Raw genomic sequence first — 19,067 nt, 5'->3', positions numbered from 1 at the left:
TACATACTTTACATCAAAGTTACTAAGCTAAGTTTAGGAAAAGAAACATAGTTAGCCGTCATAACGTTACACACTTAATGTAAAGTTACGTACTTAATATGTGATAGCATACCTTAAAACTCACTTTATTTCTAATGGGACACAAACAGCGATCTCCTGTGGGAAAGTCTTGTGTTTGTTAACCTTTCTCTTACATGGAATTTCGCTCATACCTGCTTCTTTACCCCCGTTAGCGCATTCGTTGCCTTCACGATCATTTCTACAAATATTAAATACCAATTCTGGTGCATTTTTGTAACTAGCATACAAACAGTGCTGGAGAACAGCCTGTTCTACTTTCACTACACTGTCCTCATTGTTCTCACTTTACTGGAGTATTTTGACATCCTCCACCACCGTCTGTTGCCACTTCTTCTTCTGCTGTTGCTACTGCTACTAACAATGACACCCATTAATATTCAATCAATCAAGCTGCATCGATAGAGACCAGTGTTTCCTGAACATCTCCAGTGGTCAGCATTTATCAGCCTGCAGTGTGTTCAGCCTGTAAAGCTTCGGATTGCAGTAGATTGCTACAGTGAAATACTGCTACTTAAACAGATTACCAGCTCCAGGATGAGATGGCTCGTAAGTCAACCCCACCACCACCACCACCACCACCACCACCACCACCACCCCTGCAAACATCCCCTCATCCACCCAGTAAATCTGCACCACTACATTGGACTACTCTCCCCCTCTCTCCATCTCCATCTTATGTAAGTGTGTCCTGATCTTACTGCAGCCCACAACAGTCACCCTGACACATATACACACTCTCTCTCTCTCTCACACACACACACACACACACACACACACACACACACACACACACACACACGCTCTCTCTGAGCAAAAGTTTCATTACCATTGAGGTCAGGTCTGTGTGTGGAGGGGGGGTGGGCGGGTGAGGGGGCACGCAGAGACAGTGTGAGAGAGAGAGAGGACAGAAGAGTCCGCGGAGGAGAGAAGGAGGACAGATCGGAGGCAGAAAGCAGGAGGCGCTGCTTGCAGTCAGGAGGATGCTGCGCTGACATGCGGACCGTCGGCACGCTCTGATCCGGACCGTGACGTTACCGGCTCTACCTGCACACCAGCCAGACCCGAGAGCTCATTATCTCCTGTGCATTTTCTCCACCTTATATTTATCTACACACCCTCCACCTCCATCTCCACCACCTCCTCCTCCAACACCCTCTGGACCGGCTTTTGTCGCCATGCCACCGGCCGCCTGCTCGGTCGGATACCGACTCCGCATCACCTTGTCCGCGGTGCTGTGGATCGGGCTGCTGTGGAGCCGCGTCTCAGCAGGAGGTACAGTCTTATTTCTCATCTATAACACAACCCTCTGCATGCTTTATTTTAATCTAAACCCCCCTCTCTGTCCTTTCTATCTTGGCTCCTATCCAATCCCAATGACAGCAGCGTGAGTTCAGTTTTTTTAAAACGCTGCAAAAACAACTCGTCTTTCTGTTTTTGGGCATCCCTGTCTTGTTTTGAGACATCTCTCCTCCCGCGACTCGTAGGAGGAGAGAAACACAGAGAGGGAGAGGCAAAGAGAGAGTCTGAAGCAGCCTTTGAAGTCTTGAAATAAACGCTGTTGCGGGCTATTTACTGTGCGAGGCAGCCTCCAAACCAGTTTGGCACAACAGTCCAGGCTGCACAAGCATCCTGTGGACCGGAGCCCACTCGTGTGCGTGGGTAGGCTCGATCAGGAGTGAATGCAGAGAGAAAGATCACCTGTCAACACACGCGCTGCAGCTCCACTGATTCTCACGCACAGAGTGGGAGACAGGGGGGATTCCTTCAGTTTGAGCATCGGCAGTGAAAAGTGTGCAGGGGGAAAGTTGATGTTTGAAGCATGGAGGCAGTCAGATGGAGGGAGGAGGAGAGGCTGTGGGTGTTGATGGTGGAAAATGACTTCCAAAAAACATGCTCTGCCTATGTTTGCTGCTTTGGTAGCACGCTACAGTAGACACTGCTTTATTATTTTTTATTAGTTTATTCACTAGATCTCCATAAGCCCTTAAAAAGAGCACATTTTGGGTTGCCAGGTTGTGGAAAATCCTTCATTGTTCTCTATCCTTTATGGATCCTCATTAGCTTCCACACTGTGGTCTCGTGTCCCCCTAGAGTCTAAACAAAAACAACAAAACAAACAACAGTTTATTGACATTTGGCCATGGACTTTCCATGTCCACATACGACGTGCAAGGAACCCTGTGTGTGTTGGTAGTTGATGTTTCGGAACGCTGTGTCTGTTTGTTACATGCATTGTCTTCTTTCAAAATACACTTCAGTTTTCACAGGAAATTTACCATTTACATACAGTCTCTTTCAAAATAAACGCACTATGTCAGGACAACACAGCTAACTGACCTTTTTTTTCCTTCGACAACCACGTGGTTACGTGTAGGCACAAAAGGAAGTGGTTAGGGTTAGGAAAAAAGAACATGGTTTGGCTTTAGAATCTTACGAGACGCGAACACAGCTCTCTCTGGTGAAAGTTGGTGTTTGTTGTGTCCGTGTTTCCTTACGTCAGTTTGATTTGTATAAATGTATATAGTAATGATAACAATAATGAAAATAATGTTCTCTTTGAGGTATAGCGGAACACGTCACTTTCAATGGCAATACTGTTGTCTTCGTCTCCTCTGTGGTCGTCTTGTCCATGTGTCACTGTCACTGTCATGGAGATCCCGTTTCGTCCCACCAAACACGTTTTCTTCTTCGTCCAACTCAGATTCAGAATGTTGATCAAAACAGGAATTGTCAGAGTCTGAGTCCATCATCAACACATTCTCACTCCGACCTCATCACATAACGACATTTGGTCATCGACTGTCCTCGTCCAGATGCAATGTGCAAGGTACCCTGGGTGTGTTGGTTGTTGATGATCTGGGATGCCGTGTGAAGTTCACGCTGTTGCATGCATTGTGTTCTTTCAAAATAAACTTCCGTTTTTAAAGGAAATTTAATGTTTATTATTGTTGATGTTTTTTTTTCCCTTCGACAACAAAAATACGTGGTTAGGTTTCAGAAAAGAAAAAAAACAGGGTTTGGCTTTAGAATCTTACGGGACACAAACACCGCTCTCCCAGGTGAAAGTCGGAGTTTGTTGGACCCATTTACCAAACCTCCCGCCCTCCCTACTCGGACTTTCGCTGCCTTAACTTTCCTCCTTGTCCCACCTCGTTTCCCCCTGACACTGCCAAGCACCGTTAAACTATAATGGCGACCGCATATCATGCCAACATTAAAGGACGGCTTTTGTCTGACACTGCAAGTCACTGCCCAAGCGCTGGATTTCGACGACTTCGGAGTGAGAGCGGGTTGAAAATCTCGTCAGTGGCAGGGAAAGAGTTAATATCAAGGAGTTCGCGTGGCACAACCTAACGCGGGGTAAATTGTAACACTTGGACTTTCTATGTGGTCACACAGGGTCGATCCTTTTGTGCTTCTGGCCAGTTGACCAAAATACCGCCAAACAGTGACCCGCAATATTCCACAGAGATTGGACATGTTTCAGCTGAGTTCAGTGACAAAAAGTGTTTTCGGCTGACATAAGTGAACTTCTTTGTCGTACTAGTTTTTCGATTACTGAGCTGTCTACGTGAGTGACCGAATCCAACCATATATCATCTTAACAGCTGTCTTGTTGCCTAAAACATAGCACCATTTTGAACTATGTAACCAACTCCCAGCAAGTGTTAGCTAGGCTTGATAAAATGTTGTAACTCGGTGGTACAGCTCAGTCATCGATAGCGCATTTTCTCTATTTTTGACCTTCAAACTTAAGTTCAGTTTCAACTAATGTCCTCAATTAAACCAGATATACTTTGTATTCTAATTTGTCAGGTATCTTACTGACACAGTTTCACAGTCTTGTTAATATTCAGACATTCAATACTCTGTTTTGACATGTGGATCTATGTTACCCATTTCGTGTACATCTATTGGTCCAACCATTGAATATCGATGATAGACTAACAGATGGATGATACCTGTGCAGATACCTATCCTTCCTCTGATGTAGATGGAGACCTATAGTATATAGATAGAATTGTATTGAATGAATTACCTGAATAATTCATTAGCATTATTCCCCAAGTTAGGGTGGAGTTATAAAAGGGGCGGAGCAACAGATTTGCATAGTTAGCTCTTTGCTAATATTGTAACGGACTAAGGATAAATGTAAAAAAGAATATATGTTTCTGTTGGATTTGTTTCTGGCTTGGCGTGTTTTTTGACTTTGCATTGTTTCTGTATTTGCAGTGCATTCACTGTTAATGTATTTGGCTTTCTGCTGCATGTTTTTCATTTGCAGTGTGTTGTTTTGGTTTTTTGAATGTGTTTTTTTTTTTTAATTGGCATTGTTTCTGAAGCTGCAGCACGCTTCTCCTAATGGAAATGTTTTGGGCCGCTGCAGTGCGTTTGCCCTTGTAGGCTACCATACGAAACAATTATTCGATTCAACAAGATGCTGAACGCCACAAAATTAACCGACAGCTGTTTTGATAATGGCTGAATTCTTTCAGTCTTTTATCAGTTGAAACCTTAAACATTTGTTTTGTGTCACCAACATGAGAATTTCCTGCTTTTCTCTGTCTTCCTTTTATATTGTTGTTAACATAATAAGAATGGGTATTGGAATAATGGTCCATTAAAAGCACTTGAAATGTCACCATCAGACATTTTTTAAAAATATTATTTTTCTGGGCAAATTGAAAAGGCATATAAGCCACACATAAATCAATACCCCAAACTTAAAAATACACTCACACACAGTCCCAGACATATGCACACATCCCAGAGGAGAGTTACCAGTAACTAAACAAAGTTCATCTTAATCACGTGTCTAAAGGACACAAGCTCATAGCAGTATATCACATGTGCCTGTTAAATGTAGCCAGGGTTTGGTGTAAACAAAATCAACATTCAGAAAGAATATCTCGTGATTGATATAAACATGAAGAGTCAGGTTTAGGCTAAATGCTGCAGGAAGGATCCCGTCACCATCGGCTCTACAATGACATTTCATAGACTAAATGATTAATTGAGAAAATACTATGCAGATTAATCGAGCATGAAAATCATTGTCAGTTGTAGCCTTAATCGAGTTCATACATTATTTGTAAGCATGTTGGATTTAGGTAAGTGCTTGGCTATAGAAATGACAGCCCAGCTGCCAGAAAAAATGTTGGCATTGAACGCTCCTGAAAACCACAGATATGTCACATTTATACGTTTTATACATATATCAACATTTCTAAAGTGATGCAGTGTATGAGCTGACTTTTAAGGAAAAGGGATGGTGGATGTTGACGCCTAGGCACAACGCCTGTCAAGCTGCAGACCGCTGTTTAAGACCAACAAACACTGGTTGACTTTGTGATTCAATGATGTGTTTCCAGTGTCTTTTTAGGCATTAAAAGCATTTTTTTTTACCAAGACATTGCTGCTTTTTCTGCCAATGTAATGACACAAAAAAATTATTTATTTATTTTTTTTACTGGGAGATAACTGCTTTTCCTGCCAGGATACACTCTGAAAAAATAGTCCACTGGTTCAACTTTAAAAAATTAAGGTATCAGTTTGCAGGTATCTTTCTAAATAGTTTCAACTCTGGCATTATTGAGTGAGTCTTTTATAATCTGACAAACTAGTTCAGTACAACCAACAGGATTTGCTCTGATCTTGAAAAAACAATTTAATATTTATAATAATAATAATAATAATGATGCATGTTATTTATAGGCTCATTTCAGGACACTCGAGGACACCTTATAAGTCACAGTTAGAAAATAACCCAAACACGTAGCAGTGTAAACATAGATCATAAAATCAAACAATTCTGGAATATACAATAAAAGTTAATAAGATGACCAGACAAAAATCACAATAATAAATACTAGGTATAAAATCATTATAATAAAATCATCATCAATATGTGTGTCACCACTAAATTAGTTATTAAATGCCAGCTTGAAAAGGTGTGTTTTCAAATGGGATTTTTATCCAAAAGTTGTGTTGATATTTAGTGGTCACGCTACTACATTTAAGATGCTCTAACGTGCTAATTTTAATTCCATCCTATTTAAAAATGTCAAATATGTTTTTGATTTTGACCTAATTCTTAAAATAAGTCGTCAGTGGACTAAAACACATTAATGAAACAAACTTTTTTTTTTTATGCTGCAAAACGTCTTTATTTTAAGCGTTATCCACTAACCCTATTAATCATTTTTTAAACAACTGTTTTTTTTAATGAGGCATAGCTGCTTTTCCTGCCGCAACAGTGGCATGAAAATTAGTGTTTTTTTTACAGACAACTCTGCTTTTCCTGCTGCCCCCAAACTTGAGTATTTTCAGCCAAAACATGATCTTTTCCGATTGTTTTTTGTGCCTAATCCACATATCCATGTTTTGCAGAAACCTACAATCCCAGCATTTTTTGGGGGAAATTGGGTTGATTATAATTGTTTACATCATCACAACAAAAGAAGTCTCTCATAGCCTCATATAATTTTTCAAACAACAAAACTGGTTGTGATTTAGTGAGTCATCTTTGTCTTTCCAGCAGCTTTTTAGCCACCAAATGTGTAGCAACCAGTACCTGCTTTTTCAGTGGTGATTGTGCCCCCAAAACAACAAAAGAAAATTGATGTCTGTCATATCCTCACATGATTCTTTGCAGCTGATCTGAGCTTTTGTTCCAGAGGATTTCGTCACTTTCAGCCTTTGATTTTACTTTGAAAAGCCAAAGTGACAGTTGATCTCGTGGCACCTTTGAATGTCTGAGAGCTTCTTTTACTGTGTGTTTTAATAATTTACCCATCAGACGCACACACACGTTCATCTGAATTCATCCAGCAGTTCCCAGCATGCTTCAGTCTTTTTGTTAATCCTTGTCACTCCCGTCTTTCCCCCCGCGTGCATGCACAAATGTTCGATCTGTTACTGCAGCCACACACACACCTGCTGTAGACACACACACACACACACTCCGTATCACGCTCTGCATCGCTGGTTTCATCTCACCGTCGGTGTCTGTGGTTAATGAGATCACCCAGCAGAGATGTAATGTCACAGAGCAGACTTGTGCTAGTGTGTGTTTATGTGTTAGTGTGTGTGTTGGTGTTTTTTAATGTGTGGATTGTGCCTGTGTATGAAGATAGGCTGGATCAGTGCGTGGTCTAATTTCTTGGGGTGAGAGTGATAATCTGCCAGAAAGACCGATTCAAGAGCTCTGGCTGCGAAACAAAAGCCAACGTGGAGCCGTTTTATCGACCCACGCTGGTGTTGTGTTGTTGCACAGAGTTTGTTGTGAATGTCCACTTAATTTAAAAATATAGATCCTCTCCTCTTCCCTTTATTCTTGTTATTCGCCCTTCTCCTCTCATTACATCACCTTTCCTGTTTCCTCTTCAACTTCCTTCCTGCGGTCCTCCTCCAGTCGAATTGCTCCTCTTTTTTTTTGCCTTCCTATTACTTGTGAGTGAGAGGAGAGAAAAATGGAAGTGAGGGGGAGATGGAGGAGATTGTTTCTTATGGTTGAGTAACTCTGGCCTTATTATACAACTAGATCCTCAGGCTGCAAACTTTTTTGGAGAATAAGCATCAGAAAGAGACGCAGAATGAGGGGAAGTGAGGCTGAGGCAAAAAGAAACATGAAGGGATGCTGGAGAAAGAAAAGCAGCAGGGAAGTAGTAATATCTGTGTATGAAAAAAATCTGTATATTCAGCAGTGGAGGAAGTACTCAGATTCTTTCCTTAAGTAGAAGTAATAAAAGCAGAGAGTAGAAAGGATATATCCAGGATGTCAAACTGACTCAGCAGCAACAACAACAGGTTAAAAAGACAACGATAGTTAGAAGCTAAAGCCGAACTATAGGCTACAGATCACAGTGTAAAAGTGAACCACCACATCACTGCTGATCGCCACACAAGACACTGGTTCCTGTACAGCAGGATCGGTCTTTTTTTCACTGTTATAATCATTAAAAAGCAAAAGCAGCACGTGTATACATTCAGTAGGCTATATCTTCAGTAGTTGGCTAACCCTACACTTTTTATGAGTTCATAAAATATAATGCAGCGCCATACTAATAAACTCATCAGCAGTGAATAAAGAATCTTATACCGGCTTCACATTTACAACTTACAACATTTAATAGTAAGGACAGTGTGCATTTAACCTCTCTAACTCTGCCAGGACCCCCCCCCCCGTTAAATGGTATCTCCCAGGCACACTACGTCATCAAACCATGTGATGTTTGGTATTGCCGGATTCAGGAAGCTCTCGACTTTTCAAAAATAAAATTGTTTTTCTTTTATTTATTATGTATTTCGCACCAGAGTAGCCTAAACACACAAAGTCCAAAATCGCGATGAGTGGTGACAAGTCATGTCATGCCGTTTTTCGACGGGAAAAGTTAAAGGATTACTCGTGATCTTATGCAGAGCCGTAAATGGGTACATAGCTGTTTTATAAAAGGTAAGAGTCTCGCTCCTACCACTATTTTTGGCTGAGATATACCGTCTAGAAAGTGGGATCATAACTCTCACGTTTCATATGGCTTTATTTGGTATGGCTTTATTTCTGTGTCATAAACAACATCAGCTATCATAATCACACCTGATTTCAATAAGGTGCAATGTTTGAAGCTGGCTGAGTGTTGTTTGATCACTGATAGCACTGTTTTGAAGCCTCCGCCTGGATCTTTTCATGGAAAAAACACTGTAGAATGGTCATACTTTGAGCAAACTTCTTCAAATTTGAATAAATGTTCATTGATAGTGTGCCTACAGCCCCACAGTGTCATTTACCTGCTCAGATGAAGCCACAGACAGTTATTCATCCTGAAACACATTTTTTACTTTATTTTAGGCAAAATCTTAAATTGTTTACTGAATTCAAAGGCCCATTACTCTGTCTCTGTATCACCTAGAGTGTTTCTGACACTTTCACAAGAAGCTTCAGAGAGTTTTCTTTCTGGCAAGACCTCATGCATGCATGTAGTCAGAGCGGTTCAGAAGCTACAGTCATTTTAATTTGGGTATGTCATTTTAGACGTTTTAGCTACAAAATGGGGGTGGAGTATTAAGTCCCACCTACGCCAGAGATGAAAACAGTCCATCGCTCTCCACTGACTTTATATTGTGTGAAGGTGCCTCCTTGTCATTTCTGTCTGCTCACAAACAACAGAAACATGTCCAAAAGCTGCTGTGAGACCAAACAGGGTAAAGAACCCAGAACTAAGTTTTTATAAGCTGCCGAACTGAGAAACTGAGCCTTTAAGAAGACAAAAGTGGATCCAGGCAATAAGACGTGAGGCATCAGCAGGAAGGATGTGAACACTGTGGGATCCTGACACTCATAAATAAGTTACAGTTGTTAATGTGGCCGGACAAACTGTAGAGGTTGGAGCTAACTGAGCCGTGTAATGCCAGGTTATGATCTTTGTTAGATTAAATGATGATCTCACTCAGCCTGATCTGACCTTACATCTCACCTCTGGCCATTCAGTGGGATCATTTCTCAAATACAAGCAAGGTGACGAGAAGGGACACAGAGATTGACTGACAATAATGAGTTTGTCAATATAACTTCTCCTCTCTGATAGAGAGGTAGATTTAGGGGGCAGGGCACACATACCCTTCAATATTTGGAACATGTGCATTTGTCTCCAAGGATTTTTGATCTATCCACTGGGACAACCTGCTTCTTCACTACACTGCTCGGGACCGCTTCCTTCTTTACTCCTGTCAGCTCACTGGTGACATAATTGCAGCCTTCCAAAATAAGTAGCTTATGTACAGATCACTGGCTGAGACTGCTCATCGTGCAGGTCAGTTAGACCTCAATCGCCATTTGGTGGCCGGTGTTTGGGGCAGCTGGTCATTATGTGTTCCACTGTTTGTAGTGGATCCCCACATTCGCAGTGGGCACTGTCCAAGAAACCTCATTTTTACATTGCTGCGCAAAACGTTCCGCGCTTTTTCTCAGGCGGTTGAGGGTTGTCCATAGCTGTCAGGGCAGGTGCTGGCCGGGAACATCTGTGGGGTCTTCAGTTGTTGGTTCTGCTGACTTTCACTGATCCCTCCATCATGCCTTGACTCAAGCAGCCTTTGAGGTATCAGATGGTGTTGAACGGAGCAGTTCTGGGCATGTGGTAAAGGGGCACTGGGACTTGAGACGCAAGCGCTGTGCTGTTTCTGTAGCTATCTTGTGGAAGGAGCAGGAGGTGGAATTCACTCGTCTGTGCTCTGCTAAAGCAATACCTGCGAGGACAGGCAGTTGGTTTGTTGGGGTGGCTCGTAGACATCTTCAGACAGTTCGTAGGGCAGCGTTGAGTGCGGTGTCCAGCTTCTTGGCATGGGGGCTATGGATCACCTCGGTCCAGTCCTTTCATCTTATCACATTTAACCATAGTTGTCTTTGTCTTTGTTTTTGTTGACGGGCAGTGGCGGCTGGTTTTGAGCCATGACTCCTTCTATTCTGGCTCCCAATAACACAACAAGACCACATTTTAAGACTCCTATGTAGCCTACAGCCCTGTGGGGGAGAGGCAGGTTTGGCCTCCAGCTAACAAACTGATGTCATCGTAACATCGGCCCTAAAAGGATCTATATGTGTACAATTTACTGCATGACCAGAAGGCATGTGCTAAACTGCTGAGTGTAGATTTACAGCGGTTACAGACAGGTGAAACATCAGTACAAAAGCAACGCAATGCCAACATTTATTCTGGGTCGGAGAAGAAGTGGCGGGATGTTCGGTTATTACTGCAAAAATGTGCATGCTGTTCTAATCATGTATGTTCATTTGCATCCCTTGTAAATAGATCGCACAGTTAATCTATAAATTATATTTGATTGGAAGGAGTTCAGGCAGAATTATATCAAACAGCATGGAGACAGTTTGCAGAGACACAGCGGGTAGAAAGAAGAGAAGAGGTGCTCATAAGACAAAAGGAAGGCAGGAATCAGCAGAGACAGAAACACGACAGAAAGTTGGAGGTGACCCCATTTTAATCAGCAGCACTCTCGGCCCGGCAGCAGCCGCAGCGGCAGCAGTGAAGCACAGGTGGGCTTAGAGGGGTTTAACCTTTTATTTCAAGGAGAGCTCCCCAGAATATGAGCCCCTGATTAACATGATTATACACATCACTGTGCTCTTAATCAAGAGCTAATGCTGTGTTTTCTGATGAAGCACACTCCTGCAGTTCAGCTCTTTAACTATATGTAGCAGCATGTTTAGTGTATTAACCAAATAATTAGTGCAGCATTTACTGAAGCTTAATAAACAGTTTTTAAAGACTGATTTCACGACAGGGTGAAACTCAACCTGCAGAGACTTTGGAAGGAGTTAGAGAAACACAATCCATCACAGAGTGAACATGGACTCTGCTATATTTTATTTAAGATGATGTTATTATCACTGATTTATTATTGCAGCTGTGAGCAGGGACTCTTTTTTAAAAGCTGTTTTTAGTTGCATTCAAGGACACGCAGAGTGATGTGAGCTGGTTGCAGATCAACATTATATTTGAGGTGATGTGAATTTTGCTGCCACATGTCAGAATATATTGTATATACTTCTAATTTTTGGAGGGAACTGACCTTGATTCCTAACCTTTAAGGATAACTCTGGTAATTTTCTGTCTGTTTCAAACAAACCTACGAACCAGAGCGGCAGCAATTAGTTGACTAATTGATTAGTTGATCAGCAGATTTTCTTGATGACCCCAAAGACGTGTTAGTTATCACTGCTCATTGGTCTGTATCGTTAAGCATTGCCCTAATAGCTTATCACAGGGCTTAGGAGTTTATTCACTAAGCGCTTATCCTTTATCTAGAGCACAGATTTCTTGTGTTTATTTGAACATCTTACTGTCTTTGCTTTCTTTCATTAGTTTGTTTGGTTGTTTGTCCGGTCATTCGTTCATTCGTTGGTTTGTCGATCCCCACATTAGCATTAGATATCCTTCCTTGGATCCGCACACATACAGTCTCACACACTAGTCACTCATAATATCACCCATAATTACGACAAATAAAACGGCTCGTCTCATCAGTTTAACATTAAGTACAGACAATCAAACCACTTCAAATTACGTTTATTTATGCAGCACATTGAAGAACAACCAAAGTGCTGTACAAAATGAAAGAATGACACACAAACATAAAGCAATATAAGATATACACATATATAAAGCAACACTCGTAAGAACAATTACATATTTAAAACAGATTAGAAAATATTAAAACCACTACACACAACCGAACATGTACATTTTAAGATCCGTCTTAAAAGTGTGAAGGGAGGGGGAGCTGAAAAGAGACACTTATCATTCTTTTCACAAAAGTTAAGCCAAAAACAAAATTATAAATCATCACAGTTTCTCAAGAATGTGTAGTTTACATGATGTTTTGATCTTCATACAAATAAATATTAATCCTTAATAAATATAAATCTTTGTCTGACTGAAATGAAATTACATATTTATCCACCGTGTGCTTTTACACGTATAAATCCAAGAAAAAAGGGTATTTAAAAAACCCAAGAGGAGGTGGGCTAACGTTGTTGGTTTATGTCTTTTCAACACATTCTCACTCCGACCTCGTCACATATTGACGTTTGGTCATGGACTTTCCACGTCCACATACGACGTGCAAGGTACCCTGGGTGCGTTAGTTGTTGACGTTCTGGGACACCGTGTTAAGTTCTCTTCTTTCAAGATACACTTCTATCTTCACAGGAAATTTACCATTTGTATACAGTGTCTTTCAAAATAAAAGCACTACTTTGGTACAACACCACAAATTGATTTTTTTTCTTTTTTTTTTTTTTACCTTATCAACAAAAGCACGCAGTTAGATTTAGGAAAAAAGAACAGGGTTTGGCTTTAGAATCACACGGGAAGAGAACACTGGCCTCCTGGGTGAAAGTCCGTGGTTCTAAGACCCACTCGCCCCACTCGGACTTTCGCCGCCTTAACTTTTGTTGTCGTCTTGCTGCATTTCCCCGACGCTGCCAGGCACCGTTAAACAATAACGGCGACCGGCCGTTCATCATAATGTCCTTATGTCATTTAACAAGTGCAGTGACAGCATGCTATTTCAGTCTGCATTTATGTGGTGTCGGATTCATCAGAAAAAAAAGTTCCTGATTGGAAAAATTCATGTGAACACCCTGTCAGAAATTTGCCATCTTGATGTCATATCTACAGACACATGGCGGACGACAGTAAATGTTAAGTTGATGATGATAAACTCTTTATTGATTCACACATTGTATGCCGACATGAAAGGACAACTTTTTTTGTCAGTGTCTAATTCCGTAATTCACTAACCGAGCGCTGATTTTCGACAACTTTGGAATGAGACCAGGTTGGTCTTTTTATAGAATGTACTGACAGTAACAAAAATACAAATCACTGACAGCCTCATCCTTTAAACAAAAAAACAATCTGAATATGCTGCATGTGATCCGCATTATAATTTAAACCCAAACACCACAAACAATGTTGACATTTTACGTTTAAGCACACCACGAACACAATACATTTGCATGTTTTGTTGTAGCAGACATGTTAAAATGTAGTTTCAACAATGCTGTGGTTAATGCGTGGTTCGGTTCAGGCAAAAAAACCCAAAACACTTAGTTATGGTTAGGAAAAGATCAAGTTTCGGCTTAAAATACCCAGACACTGTCCCCACTGGAAACACAGCATAACTCAAAAAACCAACCAGTTCTGTTGTTAGTTGGTCTCGAACAGCGGTCTTGCTGAGGTGTCACACCATCCACCATCCTCTCCCCCTCCTGATGACAAAGTCAGCTCATAAATGTTACATTTCTTGTATATTACCGTAATTTTGGTGTGTTTTTTAAAAGGTTACTGTTTAGCAGAAAACATGAATATCAGGCTTCAGATAATCTTTAAACACACCAAGAAAAAGCTGTTAATTTTATTTTTGCTTATCCTTAATTTAACCAGAAAGGTTCCATTGAGATTAGGGCTGCAACAATTAATTGATTAGTTTATGTATTAAATTAATTCAGTAACCTGAATATCTTTGAGTTGTTGATATTTGACAGTGTCACCTTGGTCTTTTTATAGCCCAAACAAATAAATGATAAATCAAGAAAATAATCCACAGATTAATTGACAATGAAAATAATTGTTGGCTGCAGCCCTACTTTAGATATTAAATCTCTTCTACCAGGGAGTCCTGGTCAAGATGGGCAGCAACATACAGTTTAATATACACGTACAAACAGGGATGGATAACATCTGCAAAAAGGAGAAGAAGAAAAAACACCCCAAGACACAACAACAGACAAACACACAGGACTCAAAGGCTAAAGGAATTATGTCAGAAGGTTACCAATCAGTCGCTGCATGTTTATTTCTGTAAGTGAATGTAAATAAGCCTGACAGCTGCCTGGAATGTAGAACACCAATTAAAAAAACATACGGAGTGCTTTGGAAATCATCGAGCATTACTGTAAAGCAGGCACGAACTGTGGTTAAATGACTTAAACAAGCGTGAAGAAGATTTAAAAGACTAACGTACTGTGAGAGCCACGACACAGCAACAGGCTTGTTTAATGCTGTTAGTTTGGGGCTCTTTGTCCTGATTCTTTGTATTTGGGAGAGTGCGTGTTTAGCGTTGTTTGGCTTTGCTGCAGCTGGAGGAGTGCAGACGATGCTCAGGCTGCCATCGCAATTAGTCCCCGCGCTCATTAGGAGCAGAAGTGAGAGCTGCAGCTTCTCGGCCTCTCACACACTCTGACATATGGTCCGAGCTTCTGCAACAATCTTATGAGAGACGACAACATCCCAGTGAATTATTCAGAGTGCGTGTGTGTGTGTGTGTGTGTGTGTGTTTGTGGATGGGGGTGGGTGGAGGAGGAGGAGGAGTTGGCGGGGAGGTGATGTGCCTCCCCTGATGATGTCCTGTTGCTAACCTTCCTCTGTGCGCTGCGTTGACATCAAAGGAGGACGCCTGAAGCAGTCGCAGGTCGTACCACCACTGATGTCTCCGCCTCAGCAGGTCTGCTGTGACCCTTGTGACCCGGTATGGTTGTCTGAGAGTGTGTGTGTTTGTGTGTGTGTGGTGTGTATCCAGGATTATCCTCTCTAGGATGGCTGCAGGATTGCACGGATGCTGCTGACACTTCTCTACAATAGAAGCAATTAATTGAAGCTTAACTTTGTGTATGTCTGTTTTAAGCTATGGATGTGCGTGTGTGTGTGTGTGTGTGTGTGTGTGCATGTGTGTGTGTGCATGTGTGCAGTTTTTCCTGTTATCCGACTCCATATCCTGAGTCTCTGTTTATCAAAGCATTCCTGGAACAAGTTCTGAATGTGCGAGACCCTAAATAAATAAGCTGGATATGATTCATCTGCGTCGTGTAGGTGTCGGAGGAAATGTGGAGCAATCTACGTAAACTTCTCCCACATATTTTGTACATGTGAAATGTTAAAATTAGACCGGCTCGGTTGTGAAGGGGAAATAGAAATGTACTGTGTGCATTTACTGATAATGGCTTTATGAGGCTGATACTGATATTTAACTGTACTTAGGGTGATAGTATTTTTTTTTTTTTACACACAAACACTTTGATAATTTTTGTTATTTTTAATTCTGACAGTGGTACTAAACAGGACATTTTATAGTGTAAAGATAAACTTTTGTTATGTCCAGAGCTCTGTGGCAAAACTGTAACGATAACACTGTTTCTAAGTGACCTTTGCACTGCAATTTCTTGTTGCTTATCAGCCAACTTACACACCAAAGTTGCAGGGGTCGGCAACCTTTTTGATATGAAGTGCCATTTTTAATTTTCTTGTTAGTCAATGTGCCATATGAATATAATATCAATCCTGTACTCCTCAAAATAATCCATTAAAATTTGTTCGATGTTGTTTGAGGCATTGGTTTTAAGGCCCTGACACACCAAGCTGAGAATCAGTTGTCAGTCAAATTTGGGCTGTTGGTAAGCGTCTGTTGCTGTTGTTCGCCCTCATCAGCGCTGATCTTATTTTTTTTCCTGCAGATTCAGCATGTTGAATCAGCCTCGGCAAAAGTGGAGCGTGTTAGCGAATAAAATCACTCTGATGGGCAGTTTAGCTCAGTTCACAAGAGGAGAAATGTAAGTGAGGAAAGTAAACAAAGAATGAAAGTCCAGAGGGAGTAGGACCAAAACTTATGTTTTGGGAGGTAATTTTAGTTCCTCTTTATCCATTTATCCATTTTCTGATGGTTTGTGTTATTGTTCACTGGTGCACAGTAAATATTCTCTGTTCTTTCAACATTGGATTATGTTGCTAATGTGCTAACTGACTAACTAGCACCACAACGTTCTTTGGGTTTCCCTTTTTGAATGACGATTGGACACGACCTCCATCTGATGGTATGGAGGGATATATCCTCTCACACAGGCACATAACATACGTGCTTGTTGGTGTATTTGTGTGCAACTTTTTGGTTGAGACACGGTGACGCAACAGGGACTCTAGCTGCTGCTAGTTCTCTGAAGTCGGTATGGTGTGTTTGGGCATTTAAGCAGCAGAGCTCTTCCCTTACAGTCAAATCACGGTATCTTGCTTAAGTTGGAAACGTTCTGTTTTTGTGAGTGTAACTAGTTAGATGTATTGGAGTTATGTAATTAAATAACAAAATAAATGTAATTGTAATCTGTCACAGTTACTAAGAAAAACTGTAATTGAAGCGAGCAAAAAGCACTAAGTTTACATTAATACAAGCCAAACCTAACACTTAGCATTGACCTCTTAGCCTAACCCTAACTAATCCTGATTAGCATTTTGTTCAGTTTCAACCCAATTAAATGTATTCATTGAATTTTGGACTTCAGGGATTTTTTAAATCAATGAAATGAGGGAGGGGGTTGATGTGAGAATTGGGAAAGAAAGACGGCTTTATATTGCATGAGTTGTGAACAGACTTCAGCAATAAAGTTTAACAAAAGTGAACATGAAGGGCTCTAGTTTCCCGGCACAGCACAGGGTGGCGCAGGGTAGCGAACCCCGCGCAGAGCTAGTTTCGAGCAGCGCAACCTGAGGCGCGCTCAGTTTGGTAGTTTGGCAGACCAAGGTGCGCTGAGATGGGTGTGGCGGCGCAGCAGGGGGAGGTGTCAACAGATCCAGCTTGGTGCAGTGACAGTTTCGTGCCAAAAGGCTTCGCCGAAGGTGCGCTAAAAGCTCGCCAGCTGAAACCAGGTCTACTGTCAGCGCAGGCGGAGCGCAGCTGGTGTAAGCCGAAGTTTGGCTGATTGACGGACAGTGCGCACACGTCACCAAAACCTCACAGGCAGGTTTCCAGAATATCAGGCACATTAACGATGCAATAAATAGCCACAAAACCACTATTCATTGCAACTATCTGCAATCAGCACATAAATGTATCTCTATATTGACTGTCCCGTCACATCTGATGTCAGATCAAAGGGGATTGGCACCGTTTGGCACGTTTGGCACGTGTAATGGAAACCCAACCTGATTTGATTAAACAGCTGCAAACTAATGAGTTCACATCCCTCTCAGCCAACCACAAACAGCCACAGCATCAGATAGGGAGTATATATTCAGCATCTGTCATCTTAGAAAAGTCAAAAGAAAAGAAACAGAGTGAGACTGCGAGAGAGAAAGAGAGAGAAACGCAACATTGATTTACAGTTGTGGTGACCTCCTCCCAGGCTACCTTTGCATCATCAGCCCGTGGAGGTCTGCTCGCAGTTCTGTATATTCGGACACTACGAGCAGACCTCCCGGACCAAAACATCAGTTTCCTCCTGGGAGAAGTTTGGCTGTCTGACACTGCTGCTCTCTTCTGCCAAGGCGAATTGAGTAAACCCTCATTATGCCTTCGTGTGGCACATTTCAGGGCGAGGAGAGGAGCTCATTTGATTGGTGTGATGTGAATGGGCTGTGTAAAACCCACTCCACGCCTTCTCTCCTCCCTCTTTCCGACTTGCGCAGGTAGGAGGGACGGAGGTGGGATAGAGGAGTAGCTGCGCCTGGTCTGCGAAACTAGAGCCCGAAGTCTTAATTCATGATGAAAAGGAAACGAAACATGTGCATGTGAAATTATATGAAAGTATGAAATAAATATGCTTACACTGGCCGTAATCAGTGGTAACATGTAAAAAAGGTTTGGGGGTCAGTTTACTTAAAATGGTATGGCACACCTCCTTGTATTATGATAAAACTTTCTTTCCTCCTTAAATGGATGGGTAACATCTTCAGTATTACAGATGTGTATCATTTGTTGGGCTATTGTTTTAAATTTATGGCAGGAAATCCTCCTGATCACCCTTAATTCACCCTACTTAAATAAATATACTTCGTTACTATCCACCACTGGCTACGTTAGGCTAAGCTAACCATGTCCTGACTGCTTTATATTTAAGACAGACAGGAGAGTGGTATCAATCCCCTCATCTAACTCTCTGCCGGAAAGACAGGAAGCATATTTCCCAAATATTCTTTTAAGCACAAACTGCATAAACAAGGTTGATTAATGAGGCCTGTGGTTTGATGTCAGCATCTAACAAGTTCAGAGCCTCCGAGGGTCCGTGACGAGCCACGGAGGAACGAGACGCCACATTACTTGATCAAATTCTTGTGGAAAGAGAAGAAAATATTTCCTCCCTTCAGGACGAATCTATATTTAATGCCTGCTCCTTAGAAAAGGGGGCATTGAAAATGTTGTTCTTTTTTGCTCCGTGGCAAATGATGAATTGTGATCCAAAGAGAGATTTGATACGGTTGTCTGGGATTAGAGTGACAATTTGGATTTTCAGTCTGACTGAGTTACACACACACACACACACACATACACGCGCACAGGCTCGCCCTGACACTTTGCCTTGTCAAACTCACTCAAAGCAGATTGGCACAATCAAGTGTGTCTGCAGCCAAAGCCTTTTAAAAGGTTAATATTTCAGTTCCCATTTGCCTCAAAGCTTACGCTAAGCCACCGCTCTGCTCCATCAT

At 41.6% G+C, this 19,067-nt stretch overlaps 1 protein-coding gene across 2 annotated transcripts in view; it reads left to right on the top strand.

Moving 5' to 3' along the window:
• Nucleotides 1-882: 882 nt before the first annotated feature.
• The window catches only part of sez6l (seizure related 6 homolog (mouse)-like), a 106,109-nt gene continuing 87,924 nt past the window's right edge, over nucleotides 883-19,067 (top strand). For both annotated transcript variants that reach the window (XM_033647678.2, XM_033647677.2), the window contains exon 1: nucleotides 883-1,353. In XM_033647678.2, coding sequence (XP_033503569.2) covers nucleotides 1,257-1,353 — 97 coding nt within the window. In that variant the 5' untranslated portion in view covers nucleotides 883-1,256. The remainder of the gene's footprint in view (nucleotides 1,354-19,067) is intronic.

This window comes from Epinephelus lanceolatus, chromosome 19, assembly GCF_041903045.1.
Source record: "Epinephelus lanceolatus isolate andai-2023 chromosome 19, ASM4190304v1, whole genome shotgun sequence".
NCBI classification, from domain to species: Eukaryota; Metazoa; Chordata; class Actinopteri; order Perciformes; family Serranidae; genus Epinephelus; species Epinephelus lanceolatus.
Note: the sequence above shows the minus strand (reverse complement) of the source record. Positions and strands in the feature narration are given on the sequence as shown.